Source organism: Plectropomus leopardus, chromosome 4 (assembly GCF_008729295.1).
Source record: "Plectropomus leopardus isolate mb chromosome 4, YSFRI_Pleo_2.0, whole genome shotgun sequence".
NCBI classification, from domain to species: domain Eukaryota; kingdom Metazoa; phylum Chordata; class Actinopteri; order Perciformes; family Serranidae; genus Plectropomus; species Plectropomus leopardus.
In genome coordinates, this window is record NC_056466.1 from 5,354,367 (window position 1) to 5,369,019 (window position 14,653).

The 14,653-nt window shown below is 40.8% G+C and overlaps 1 protein-coding gene and 1 long non-coding RNA gene across 3 annotated transcripts in view; one reads left to right on the forward strand and one right to left on the reverse strand.

The window, feature by feature from the left end:
* The window catches only part of LOC121941622, a 38,249-nt gene that overhangs the window by 13,836 nt on the left and 9,760 nt on the right, over window positions 1-14,653 (reverse strand). The window contains exon 3 of the long non-coding RNA XR_006105762.1: window positions 747-831. This is a non-coding gene — a long non-coding RNA (uncharacterized LOC121941622). The remainder of the gene's footprint in view (window positions 1-746; window positions 832-14,653) is intronic.
* abcc6a (ATP-binding cassette, sub-family C (CFTR/MRP), member 6a) overlaps window positions 1-14,653 on the forward strand; it is a 36,847-nt gene that overhangs the window by 9,095 nt on the left and 13,099 nt on the right. For both annotated transcript variants that reach the window (XM_042484448.1, XM_042484449.1), the window contains 6 exons: window positions 3,677-3,814; window positions 8,864-8,986; window positions 10,015-10,076; window positions 10,214-10,345; window positions 12,162-12,368; window positions 14,367-14,544. In XM_042484448.1, coding sequence (XP_042340382.1) covers window positions 3,677-3,814; window positions 8,864-8,986; window positions 10,015-10,076; window positions 10,214-10,345; window positions 12,162-12,368; window positions 14,367-14,544 — 840 coding nt within the window. The remainder of the gene's footprint in view (window positions 1-3,676; window positions 3,815-8,863; window positions 8,987-10,014; window positions 10,077-10,213; window positions 10,346-12,161; window positions 12,369-14,366; window positions 14,545-14,653) is intronic.

Below are 14,653 nucleotides of genomic sequence, written 5' to 3' on the forward strand. Positions count from 1 at the left end.
CAGACTCTTGAGTAAATAGCAGCACGTGTTTGAGTAAAAATACACTGAGACGGCTCTTGTGTTGAGGGATGTATTTTTTTAAAAAAGGTTGTTTATTTTGAGGATATCATTTGTCGGACCAGTGGGAAAGACAGCAAACATCTAGATTCATACATCATATAAGAGCTTACATCACATTAAAAGCCTGTTAGCGATCTTTAAATGTACTTGCCAGACCTATATTAAAAGATATAATTTCCTTGAGGTTGATTGTAGCTGCCCACTACCACCCGTTTGTGTGCAGGCCTGGAACACTGCGCTCCTGTTGCCGCGACCAACATATTTTGTTGCCCTTCAACTTTAAGTTAATGTATGGGAACAGTATTCAGCCCATGAACGAATCGTGGTCGCTATTGATGAAAAGTACACACATGACACTGACTATAATCAGGAATACCATGACGTAAAAGTTGTATTCCTTCCCCAGCACTGCATTTCCCAAGTAATTACAAGGTAGGGTTTTGATTTGGGGCTCAGTGATGGTCTTAGTTCCACCCACTGACTTCTTCTGATGGTTGATGGTTTGCAGCATTATGGCAAGTCAGACCGGAAGGCTTGAAATAGGAGGGTCGTTACCCTCAGATGCTGACCCAAGGTCAGCTATATGATTTCCTCACTTACGGTGGAGTTTGGAGGGGGATGCTGCAGCCGCAACCTCAAAAACTTAGGACGTAAAGTACCAGCAGTCGAGGACATAAAGTTCTTACCGTGAGCTTCCTGCTGCTGACGGAGACACTGTGGGGCTGACTGATGTCGCAGATGTGCAGTCACATCGAAGACTTGACTTCAGAACTAGAGGGAGAAAAAACATGCAGCATTAGGACATCTATATTTAGATTGTAAAAACTGTATTTTAGCAAAAGTCTTGTTAACTGAATAGAATAATACTTAAAACTGCAGTAATCAATATTTTTAAAGGTTTTCTTTGCAGGACTGTCAGCAAAAGTAAATGTAAAAGCTAACATGAGATTCACTCTGATTTCCCCATTTCAACTCGGTATAGCGTTTTTCAGCATGAGGTCTCTTTGGATGCCTGCTGTGTACAGTCTGACACCTGATCACTACCTTTTTGTTATACAGCCACGACCTCAAACGAGCGGGGGTACATAAATCTCCCAAACACAGACAATAAGAAGAAACAAGCACAGGCCAAAATACCCTATTAAAGATCTCTACTGGGCCATAAGTGATGATTGAGAAGGTTTACTTCTGTATGATTCCATACATTGTTGTTTAAAGAAAAATTTCCATAATATATCTTTAACATGAGAATCCCCAATGGGTAAAATTTACTCGTGGCTGTTTTTGATTATGTGCACCTCAGTTTCAATAAAATATTTAAGTTCTCGAGTCAATGACTTTTCATAAAAGTGTGCTATGTAGCAACACATATTGTTAAAAATTGTCACGATAAGGCCAAATTTAGGAAAAGGGCTACTTATGCCCATAGGCGCCAGCAGGTAAAAGAGCTGCAGCATAAGACAAATGCTAACCTTCTCAATCAAAGTACGTTTCTTCCTTTATTTTATTTATTTTTTTACCATGTTGTCATTTTTTGAGTAACATAAAGGAGATACAGCTTTGGCATTTCTATATACAACTCCATGCTGCAGAATGATAAATAAATGAACTTTTAACATACATTTATTTATCATTCTACAACTTCTTGTACATTGAAACTGACTAGTTCTTATAACGAGTAAATAATACCAATTAGCTGTTTTAGCTATACAGACGCCACTGGCTGTCCCAGTGTTAAATCAAGCGTGGACTAAATGACTATGCGTAATGTAACAGGCTCATTGTGACGAACCCACAGAGAATTATCCCCCGGCTCTGCAGCTCCCCTCTACTCTACAGGACTTTTTTAGCATCTTTCAGTTCATTATGTAGGTTTTATGGCATCCCTTAAGCTCATTCCCAGACACGAAAAGAACCGTAATAAAAAATGTGTGTATCTATATATGAAAATATATATATATATATATATATATATATATATAGGTATGTACTGAACGCTACATGACCCTCACCAGACAGCACACAGACAAGGTTAGCAACAAGGTGGTGAAACAACGGAGCATTGAGTAGCTTAAGAGACATATATGTCCTTCAAGAGTAAGTGGAGACCAAATTAGAGCTGAAAAGAGAGTGAACATTGGACTTATATTCGTATGGTGGACACAGACACGACTCTGAATGAATGCTAATGTCACTTCATAATGGTTGGATGAGCAAATAAGCAACTTGTTACCATGTTTGCAATGAAAACTAAGTCAAAGTAAGTCAATATTTTGTCTACAGCTTGTTGCATCAAATGGCCAAAAATCAATTAATACAGCTTATGTTGAAAATTAGTCAACTATGGAAGCAAAACTCTACTAAAGTTACAACTAAGTAGCGTATTCAGGATGTTTTCACCCCTGAAGCACATCAAATACTTGGATATTCACGTGCTTTGAGTTGGGATGTTGTTTGCATCCCGTCTATAGGTGCCCTTTTGGCACCAGCATCCAGTCAGGTGGGCTGGAGACTCTAAATTCCCCATAGGTATGACTGTACGAGACTGTCTGTTTTCATCCTTCAGTAAGCTAGCAAGTATCGAGTGTTTAGGGAAAATGAATGAACCAAAGAATAAATAATCAGTGTGTTACCACAGAAAGTAAATGAAAACCCTGTACATTGCTCATACCCACCAGAGCACGTAAAGATGTTCACCCTCTTGACCACCACACAGAAATCTCTACACGTCTCCCCATAAAATGTATAAGATTGTTGATGTGAAAATCTTATATAATTACCAGGTCACTATGGTTTATAACAGGACAGTACTGCGGCTCATCCCAAAGTAACCAATGTGGTTGTCATTATGAAACCTGAACCCGCTTTCTTCCCACTTGGTGATGAGCTGGCATGACAAAGTGACGTCTCACTTGGCCAACCACTCAGAGAGGGACCAATTATAGTGGTTTGACTCCTCTGAGGACAGACAGACAGTTGTGTCCAGACATCGAATCAGGCTTTTTTTAAAAACAAAACAAAAAAAAACATCACAGTATATTGTGTTCTTTTAAAAGAACGTATAGAATAACATTAAACACTGTGTGCAGGGCGTGTGGCATACCATAGATGTGTCATTTTTTTATAGTCGGAAGTCAGCCACATCACATCTGCGCCTGCGGCCAGGGAAACCCCAGGAACCCGAGTTCTTTCTCAAAACCGCTGCCGGCTGCATTAGATCAGACTAAATCTGATTATACCCGCTATGCTCTGTTAAACGTTGGCAGTGACATTTAATACAGGAGAGATATGGCTTTACTTTAAAAAGAAAAGAAGAAAATTTCACCATGAAAAAGAAAAGAGTTTGAATTTAGACGTAATAGTAATTATAACAGAAAAGCTCATTGGTATGTAAATAAGATTTGAGTTTCAAAAAGTCAATTCATACTTGAAAAGTACATTTTCTTGCCCTTGCTGTGTCTTTGTTGAGTCGCTCCAGGCTCTTCTTAAACGCTGCATCACGGATTTGAGTGCTTTCTGGCTCGGGGGATGAAGTAGTTTCCTCTCCTGTGCTGTAAGAGACACACACGTGAATTCTTGAATTAGCCAGAGTGTTTTTTTTTTTGTCTCTCCTTAGATCTTGGCCTTATGCATCATCCAGTTGGAAAGAATAAGAGGCTGTCGTTCCTCTGTGTTCCTCTTCCTGTTCTGGGTCTTGGCTGTCGTCTGTTCCCTGGTGCCTCTCAGAGCGAAGATCCAGCTGGCCATGGATGAGGTATGTCTTTTCTCCAGTCGCACTCAGTTCAGGGTCCTGATGACCATTTTATAATTCACAATAAAAATAAACTGAATCATGCTGGGAATACGTTTGTATTTGGAGTGTAAATAAGGTACCAGAGTGCATAAAAAAAGCATTAAAATCAAGCTTGTTTATCCAAAAACAAACTCTAGCTCAGCAGAGGACCTGACTAAGCCCTGAATGTTCTTAAAATCCTAAAAAATACTCCTACGCACACCTGAACTGCACAGGGCTACAATTAATTTATTAAAGGAGCAGTGTGTAGGATTTAGTGCCATCTAGTGGAAAGGATTGCAGATTGCAACCAGGTAAAACTTCTCCAATGTGCCAAGTGTGAACTCCCGGTTAAAATTCCCTCAGTAATTATTGTTTTTTACTGGGAGCCAAGAGGTCGTTTCTCCTCCAAAACAAACAAGCCTGGTCATTTAAACCAGTAAAAACACAGAATAAAGCAGTCTCATGTTACAAATGCATGTTCTCCGGAGGTGTTCGGCTGTACTTAAGATTTAGACATTGAGGAGGTTTTTACCAGGAGCCATATTATTTGCAGAAGTCTCTTTCTCTCCGAAGCAAATGGATCTATTGATTTAAACTAGTCAAAACACAGGATAAAACTGCTTCACGTAAAAAAAAATCAGTGTTTTTCTTATGCTGTTTTTTTCTGAAGGGCTATTAACTAGAGCCACTGCTTGGTTTGTCCTTTCTGGGCTTCTGTAGAAACATGGCAGTGAAACATGTTGATCTCCGCTCTCTATGTAGACATTTATCTCATTCTAAGGTAACGAAAACATGACAGTTCTTATTCTCAGGTGATTATACACGAAAGAAAAATACTTACATTAGAGTCCATTTCTGCCATTATATTCTCCTAAATCTTATACACAAGACCTTTAAATGGCCCTTGGTTTCCTGTCACTTTGCAAAAGTGGCCTTGTGCAAAGCAAGCTGAGAATCTCTACTTTAGTCCAATAATTAATATAGAATATCAACACTATATTATACCATTTAGTAAAATATCATCACGGTGTCTTACTGTATGTATAGCTTTACTATATGTATATTTCAAGCACCCAAAAACTATTTATATTAGAATTTATAATTATATAATATAATATATAATTATTATATTTATTAGAAATAAGGAATAATTTAGAGGCAAAGTGAATGTGTTTGTCAGGTTTGAACCTGATGAACTCACAGTGTCAAAACTGTATGAAGGGACATCTAATCAGGTCTCCTCCTACAAAAAGTCTAGACACAAGACTCCAGCAGCACAGCTTGAGATATGCCCCGTGTCAGCAAAGAGTTTCTGTTTCATCCCCATATTTCAACCAAGGTAACCCAAAGTTAACCAAGTGCTGGAGGATGACACTGCCAATTCTGGTCAAGCCCATGTGTGTTTAAGTTTTCCCTTTTCTTCCTGCGTCTCGTGTCAGACACTGCAATCATTGTTGTATGGGGTAAGTTTCTATTTAAGCGCGCGAAGCCGTGGGGCAGTCGCATTTGCATTTCTATAAAAAACACACAAACACACACACATCCATATTTCTGTTTTATCGTCCTCAGTGTGACATTCCCACACTGCTTGGGGGAGAGTAATGATGGCCCTGGGATAAATGCTGGTGAGACATGGCAGCCCAGGGTCAGACCAGAGGAACGTCAGCGCTGTGTTTATGGGCCTACACTGCCGTAAACACAGCCAGATGGAAATCTATGCATCCGCACATAATGCGAGGCCTTTTAGAATTTAGACGCAGATGTTTTCATTTCATTTAACCACACGCGTGCACATAGGATACACACATGACCACCCATATATTTCTCCACCAGATTGTATATCTACATCTTGATTAACTAAATTTGCATCCATATTAGTTTTCTTAATCAATTTTCTTAAGATCTTCCATTGTCTTTTGGTCATGTGAGAGAACACTACCAAATTAAATTGAAATTAAATTGTGTGCTGTGCCAGATTTGCAGAAGATACACTCAAAAGTTGCACTGAAGATAACAAAGTGCCGCAGGGACAACATTTTTTTGTCAGCCAACCAAGAAGTAAGCATTGCCCAAAAATTGCTTTTTTACTTGGATTTTGGATTGTTGCAGAAAATAATCTCTGATGCAAACAAAAGTTTATGATTCTTGATGTTTTCATTAACAAGATAGCCTAAATTTCCCCACTTTTATGTTTTTAAGCATAAATCCAATTACAAGGGGAAAAAAACTAACATTAGGCTATCAACAAACCACAGCGAGTCTATAAGGCTGTGTTTGACCTGATGATGCTCTGTAGTCCCATTTAGCCATTTTTTAGCAAACGCCTTTTTTACAAAACAGAAAAGCTTCAAAATTCCCTAGTGGGGTTTTTACTGACGTATTGTATCCTGTAGAACAAATCATAAAAATCTTAGCCTATATCAGGAATCTGTTCCATACAAAAACCCATTAACGTTGAGACAGGGGAACCATAAGTGCAAAAATGCTAATTCATTTCTGGGTTTTGGAAGTAATTCCTGCACCCCTCTGTAAAAACAACTACTAAAACAACAAAGTTCATAAGATGGAGCAAAGGCTTTTTACTTCACTCCCAGAGACTGACAGCTAGCTACGTATACTGACTCTTTCAAAGTGGCAGCACTGACCCCAAATGCTCCACGATTACTATTCCATGTATGAAGAAGTGCGCCAAGAGTTGAAGCCAATTTCTGTAGTGGCCAAACAGTGGAACTGCATCTCCTAGGTCCATCACGTGATGCAGTTGGGCCCAAAAAGACCCTTTTCCATTGACTTACATGGGGAGAGAGTCGTCTGTTAATCAGTGGATACATTTTTTTGAGTATCACAACCACCATAAAATGATTCGCTTCCCTTATAAGACTGTTAGGAAACATCTGATAACATTTGGAAAATCTCTAAGAGCCGCAAGATTAAACCATTTTATCCCCATTCAAGTTAGCAGAGCACTAAACCGGAGGTAGACGGCTCAGCCAACAGAGTCACTATTGTGCCTGCTCTAAAGGCCTAATGATGCAGAAGCAACGATGACTGTAATTTTAAACCGTGGAAGAAGAGCATATATGGCTTCATGCACACATTAGCATTTTCAAAACCAGCTAATCTAATTAGTTTGATTTAGCACAAAGGCCAGAAACAGGGAAACAGGTAGCCTTCATAGCACCTCTAAAACTCACTAAATAATATTATATATCTTGTTCGTTTAATCCGACCAAAGAATATACAAAAATAAAGGGTGTAAACAAAACCTGTGGTTTTTTACATGGGTATATACTTTTATTTTTTGGCCAGAGGCATAAATACGTCAATAAGCTATGTTTTCTTGTATGAAATAAACAAACAAGATATAATGTGTTGGTTAATTAGTGACCCAGAGCTGCTGGTAGGAAGATTGTTACCTTTGGACAGATCCAGGCTAGATGTTTCCCCGTTTCCAGTCTCTGTGCTAAGCTAAGCCAACCAGCTGCTGGCTCTAGCACATTTGACAGGTGTTTTTCCACGTGTTAATGTTACACTTTGAATATTTTACTACAACCTAGTTACTGAAACTTGTAATATTGCAGGACAATACCTTTTTTGTCTGAGAAAAGTTGTCTATTTTTATCTAAGAACAACAGTGTAGCAGCACAGCTCAGCAGTTTTTCTTGGTCTGCTGTGTCGCCTCACATTTACATATTGCACTGACACATTTTCTAAATATTTATATAGAAAGTGTATAATTCACATTGCAGTGTTGATGGCTCGAGTTGATTGAGTTCATGTTTGCGGACCCTTAGCCATTCTTAGTCGCTTGACCTACATTTTCACCACCCACTCTCCGACCATCCTGACCCTGTTTTTCACTGTGTGGTTGGATCCATTTGGCCCTTTCGTATCTACTTTCTGGGCACAGCACCACACTTTTCAGAGAAAGTCGTTTTACTGTTTACCGTGGCTCTGACTTTCATGCATACCCGTTCTGTTACACAATACACTGGCTGTGGCAGGGGCCTTGACCCAGTAGTAAACAATGGCTCTTCCAAACCCACAATTTCTGTATGTTAAGAATAACACGTAAGTCCTACATTTCACAAAAGTCGTCCAGTGGTTAATATCACAGCTGCTGCCTTGACTGAATGCAAGAGTGCTGGTTTGTAAAACCACAATCTCCCTATTTACAGATACGGGCTGTTAGCGTGACTGAGAGGCAGTTTTAACTATCGCTTCATTTATATAAAGAACACCATTAAAGACTTCTGGTTTTCACTCCGATTTAGCCTACAGGTCTTAAAATACTCTTTATGGTGTCTGTGATGTTGGTATATAAACCATATCCGCTGCTATACAATGTGTAGGCATGGGAAAACTAATGAATTTCCATGTTGTTGTAAAACTGCACACAAAGCCACAGCGGAGATAAATGACGCTGTATATCACAGGATGTTATGTGATTTGTAAAAATGTTGTTGAAAGAGATGAAACAACCAAAACACAGTTTGATCATGTTGAAAACCTTGTGTCCTTATTTAAAAACAATGTTATTTTTCTGTGGGATTCACTCGGCCACAAAGCCAATTAATTGCGTGGCTGGTTTAAAATAAAAGCCCGACTTGCGAAACGTGTCTGGAATAGCTTAAACAAATAAACTCTGGCTAAGAGACTGGTGCTTTTCAGCAGCCTTAACCCTTTGAGACCTGAGCAAATTTTTGATTTCTTTCAAAAACATTGGAAGAAGACAATAAGCAACTGATCCTGAAATTAGCAATAAATCAGTAAAAAGTCAAAAAATTATCTGTAAATCAGCACAGAAAAAGAAATTAAAATTTTTTTTTTTTATATATATTTCTGGTAATTTGCAGGACATCTCTTGCCAAGTTGCTTATTGTCTTTTTCCCCATGTTTTTAAAAGAAATCAATAATCACTTTGCTCAGAGTTCAAAGATTAAAATACCTCTGAAAGGCGTCTGAATACAGCACAAGAAAAGTGATGTCACTCCAGGCTTCAGAGTTCTGTGCTCTCTTTTTCCACAGGGCATTGCCTCCGATATCGTGCGATACATCGCCTTCTTCTCCTACTTCACAATCCAACTGGCCCAGCTCATCCTGTGCTGTTTTGCGGACCAGCCTCCAGAGGGAAAAACCGTCTTGGAAAAGGTAGGCAGAGGAGAATGTATCCCACTTCCGTCAAAAAAAAAACACCCAGGAAAGAAAACGCCTGAGCAGCTATCTTGTGGTTTTCAACTTTTGCTGTCAAGACATTTCTCCCCTTTTGGAGGAAATGATGTGATTCACCTCCCTCGCTCCTTCCACTCTCACTCCATCGCTTCCTATGAGGGGAGTGTGAATGTGTGTTTGTCGTTGTTCTCCTGCATACCGTCAGTGCGACTCATCAGTGTTGGATAACATCACAACCGCTGCTTAAGAGTCCGTGGCCGCACAGCAGCGCAGGCATTACTTAATACAGATCTTACTCAAACATGACGAAACTTTGTCGAGCTCAAACTGACTCAGAAGAGCTGACAGGTGAATGAAAATGAGCTTCCAATCAATCAAACAGACGTGTGACGTCATATTTACCCAGCGATAAACAATCAAAATAGCTGGAAAAGTCCCTAAGAAACTCTTGGCCGGCAGTGAGGAGGCTGAGGGTGCAGAAGCCGCAGTCTGGCGTGGTGGACACACCCATTGGTCGTTCCTTGGTGTGTCCTCCTTGTCTTCCTCCACCTCCTCCTCTCCCGCTCTGGCTAGAGTTACTCACAGGAAAAGAGGAAGTGAGGGGACTAAGAGTTAGAGCGCCGGTAATGAAGAGAGCAAACACCCTGGTGAGGGGGTGTCAGGGTGGAGAGATGCCATAAAGCATGCGTGAGAGGACAAACCTCTCTGTGCGTCTGCGTGTGTGCTGCACTTGTCGGGCAGCTTGTGATGACACATTTCCGCTCTGTCTGACCTCAAAACGTCACCATGAGCTAACACTGAACTCTATTTATTCTGTCCTGTGGGAGTTCACGGCCTCTGCTCCCCACAATGGACCACCTGACTGTACACACATTAGCATCATTAAACACACTCCTTTAAGTGCGCCATTCAACCGACTGTCGAGCTGCGTGTGTCCCCGAAATCCTTTAAGTGGTGAGAGATTTACTGCGAAAACAACAGTGAGTCTGGTCTCTAATCTGTTGCAGAATCCCTGCCCAGTGAAAGATGCCTCTTTCCTGTCAAAGATCCTCTTCTGGTGGTTCACTGGGTAAGATGGTTCTTCAAAACCCCTTAATTTTTTAGCTTCGGCTGACTCACTCCAGCAACAGTTTGTACTTGTTTACAATAATATGTGTGTTTTGTTGACGATTACGTCAATGAATCATCTCCTCGCTCCCTCCTCAGGCTTGTTGTGAAAGGATATCGTACACCGCTGGCAGCAGAGGACCTGTGGACACTGAGGGAGGAAGACAGGTCACGGAAGATCATCTCTGAGCTGGAGGAGGACTGGGTGGACGAATGTGCCAAACTTCAAAAGTGAGAACGCCTGATAATTGATGTTTTGCAGTTTATAGGGGAACCCCAGGGGTTTAGTGAACTTGTTGGGAGACTCTCACGTGTAGTGCTATTTAAAAGTCTAAATTGTTTTGGTACGAGTTGCTGAGTGTTGGAGATATCGGCCGTAGAGATGTCTGTCTTCTCTCCAATATAATGGAACTAGATGGCACTCGGCTTGTGGCTCTCAAAGCGCCAGGAAAACAGATCTGAAAGAAATCAACAGCAATGTCTCTCTCCAGAAATCATGATCCAGTTACTCAAGATAATCCACAGATCTTGATATGATCAGTTACATGTAGGAACTATATTCTTTCTACCAAACTACACCCACCAACCATATCACAGTGTAGACAGAAGTGTGCATGTACTGCTTACTTCCACCACTGAGCTAGCTAATGTTACAGCTCAGCTGAGAAAGACACCATTAATGTTTACATCTCGAGCTGTCACAAGCCTCTTGTCAATGAGTTGAGTCACGGTTCCCCCTGTGTTGTGATACGGTTGGCAGGAGTACTTCCATAGAAAGAAAATAGTTCCTACATGAAGCTGTTAACAACGAGGTCTGCGGATTATCATAACAGGATCATGAAGATTTTCTAAAATGTATTTAAGGGCGCTTTGAGCACCACAAGCCGAGTGCCATCTAGTTTCATTATATTAGAAAGAAGGCAGACATGTCTATGACCAGCATTCACTCTGCAACTCACAGTAAAATAATCTAGACTGATAAATAGTGGAAAGGTAAGGTAAGAGGGAAAATATGTATTTTTGATTCTGGGGTGAACTGTTTTTTTAAACAAGACTAAGAGTCTCACAGTGCTAACATGTTTAGTTTAGCCTATTATCATAAAATTTGCTAATAAGCACAAAACACGATGTACAGCTCAGGCTGATGGGATTGTTGATAGTTTTGCAGCTATTTCATCACAAACCTGATTTCCAAAAATCACAACATTTCTCATAATGTAACCAATAGCCAAGATAATCCTGATGAAAATATAATCTTAGTGACATATCCTGAGTTATTTAAATCTCTCCATCTAGAGTCACAGAAGACACTAAAAGAAGGACACATCATGTTTTCAATATGTAGTGCTCTTCGTGGAAAGCAAATTGACTTATTTAGATCAAATCTGCTGTTTTAACTGAGCCCTGTGATTGACGGCCTTATCTTCTCTTTATCAGCTTTTAGTTGTACCATGAACAAACACGCAGCACAGGACTAAACCTCACAGAGAAAAGACACGTGCAGGATATGCACGTTTTCGTTTTCCTCCGGCTCATAGGGCTTGCTACTTTGACTCTGGCGTGTGATTCACCATATAGTGTCCTGCTATTGTCACAGCTTGACAGCCAAAGAATCAGCCCCATTTTACTGCAGTGTGGTCAAACGTCGGTTGAATTAATGACCCGAGCAGAGCATGACTTAGCCATGATTGCGGTAAATCGAAATTCGGGACATCTCATCACCAGAGGCATTTGGGGCCAAAAATAGCTCCAAAAGAGTCCCTTGAGGACAGTACCATAATGTGAAGAAAAGAGCCCTGTGCCATAGCTTGTTAACATGATCCAGCGCTTTGAAGATCCCTCGTTAAGTCCAATAATTATGTCAGTGAATAATACTTTTTACTGCTGGCGAATTCTTGAGTCCATCAGTGACAGTCTGAAGATCAACAGGGATTATTTTTTCACAATCTGTTTTACATTAAAGACTTAAAAGGCGCCAGCATCATGTTGGGGCATCTCTGACACAGATGTGTTGTCTGTAACTGCGTGCGCTCTCTCCCTCTGGCAGGCAGGAGAAGGCCTTAGCGTCGGGCGTGGCGCTGGGGAGCAGATTGCCAGACCAAGCTCAACTCCTCAGGAAGCTGCAGAAGGAGCAGAGCTCCGGCTTCTTCCTGCTCAGGACGCTGGCACGCAAGTTCGGCCCATACTTTCTGACCGGTACCCTGTGTATAATATTCCACGATGCCTTCATGTTCGCCATCCCACAGGTGCTCAGGTAAGACTTACAGGAAGAGTGCACCAAAAACCTAAATCTGCTCTCACCATGAGCGCAATCTGGCAATAAATAGCTGTGGTGTAATTTGTCAGTGTTTGGAGATATTAGCTGTACCTCGACCCAGCACCATGAAGCGCAGCGGTGTTTGGTTTGCGGTGCAGACAGCGGCCAAAATAACAAAATAATCCACAAAAAATCTTGTGTATAGTATGTTTTGCATCAAGATAGAAATCTTGCAGTTGTGCTTTGATAAAAAAAAAGTTCTCAATAAAACCGCTCATAAGAAAGTTGCAATCACAAGTGACTTTATTTGGAAAGAGATGTTGTTGTTGAGTTTTTCAAATATAACTTTTTCAGTGCTCGGAGTCCCACAAACCAAATGGCATTGAATGCACTGTATTAAGAAAAGCTGCAGCCAATATTTCCAAACCTCAGCTTAGACTGAAATTACCTGGATGAACTGCAGTCCAGGCCAAAGTAAAAATAGGTTTTATTGTGGTTTTGGGGGGATGAACTCTCCAATTCCGCTTAGAGATTTAAGTGAAAGAGATTAGATTTTCCTGGTATGATCATTTAGAGAAACATGGGTTTAGCAAATAAAGGCAAAATAAAAACACTTAAGATATATGTTACTGTGTCAACAACTCCTCGGTTATTACCTCAAATATCACCTTCATTGTCTTGTTTCAATGATTTGTGACTCAGACAACTAAACAACAACAGAAGCTGGCAACAGTGAAAACAGGTCATGGCCGACCCGCCACCCGCCACACAGTCCCACTAGCCAGACTGGAATGTTGTTGTTGATGCACAGCTCAGAATCAGTGGAAGTGTTAATTACGGTCATGGAGCTGTGAGCAGGAAAAGTAGACGAGACCACAGAACCTCTGTGCTCCAGTAAGGAGGACAGGCGGAGAGCGAGAGGAGGCTCTAAATGGCAGAAATGCTGTCGGGCCACAATAAGGGAGCCGCTGGCCAAGTGTGAGGGCAGCCCGGCCACAAGCTGAGCACTGTTGTGCAACCCGAACTACTTTGTGCGGACCAGCCAGCCAGCCGCCGCAGCAGCGCTCATGGCCACTGGTTTAGGGAGCACAATGAAAGTCCCATAATACCACACTGAATGAAAAACACAGTAAAAAAAAAGCATGTTGACAGGGTAAAAAGCTGTTCATTCATTGCTTTCCAGGGAAATTCATACATAGAAATAGGGTTTTCATACAGTATGGTCATGACCTGTAGGTCCAGTGTGTAGGAATTATGGGGATATATTGGCAGAAATGGAACAAAATACAATAAGTACGTTTTCTCAAGTGTATTATCGTCTGTGTAAGAAGAAGAAGAAAATAAGAATCATTGTGTCTTCATTACCTCAGAATGCGTCGTTTATATCTATACGTCAGTCTCACCCACAGTGATGTTGCACCGCCATGTTTCTGCAGTAGCCACGAACAGACAAACCAAACACAGTGGTTCCAGATAGTAGGGGTGGGAATCACCAGAGGTTCCACAATATGATATTATCACAATATTTAAGTCACAATACAATGGTACTGCAATATTAAATGTGCTGCGATATAGTGAGTATTGCGACAGTGTATTGCAATAAGTCTGTTCATCCACTTAAATCATTTTTTTGCAGAAAATTGTATCAATTATTTTCTAATTCTAGTAGGCTACCAAGAGTTTTATAGTGTTTTGTAATATTAATAATTTATGTGATAAAAAATTAATACTTGGCGTCTATGTATCGATTCGATATTGCCTCGCAAAAGTATCAAAATGGTGGGACGGCCTCTAACTTCCTCTAACTTTTTGACCCGCATCCCTTTGTTGCATGTCACCCCCTGAACACAGAAGGAATTCTAACCCGGAGAAGTTTCAGCTACTTGCAATTTGCAATCCTCACCACGAGATGCCATGCCTTTACATAAGTGCACTAAAAATTGTGTGTCAACTGCTGAACATGCAGATTAATCTTCTAACTCTCTTCCTGCGCAGTCTTCTTCTGGATTTCATGAGAGACGAAGATGCTCCGCTGTGGAAAGGCTACTTCTACGCCACTTTAATGTTCCTGCTGTCCTGTCTCCAGTCCCTCTTCAACCATCAGTACATGTACACTTGCTTCACAGTGGGAATGAGGGTCAAGACCGCTGTTATGGGCTTGGTTTACAGGAAGGTAGGTAAATACACGGACATGTAGCCACTGACCTCTACATAATTTAAGTTTTAAATAGCGAAAACAAAAGCGGTCTCTCTTTTCAGACAGGAAAAACAGCATATGATGA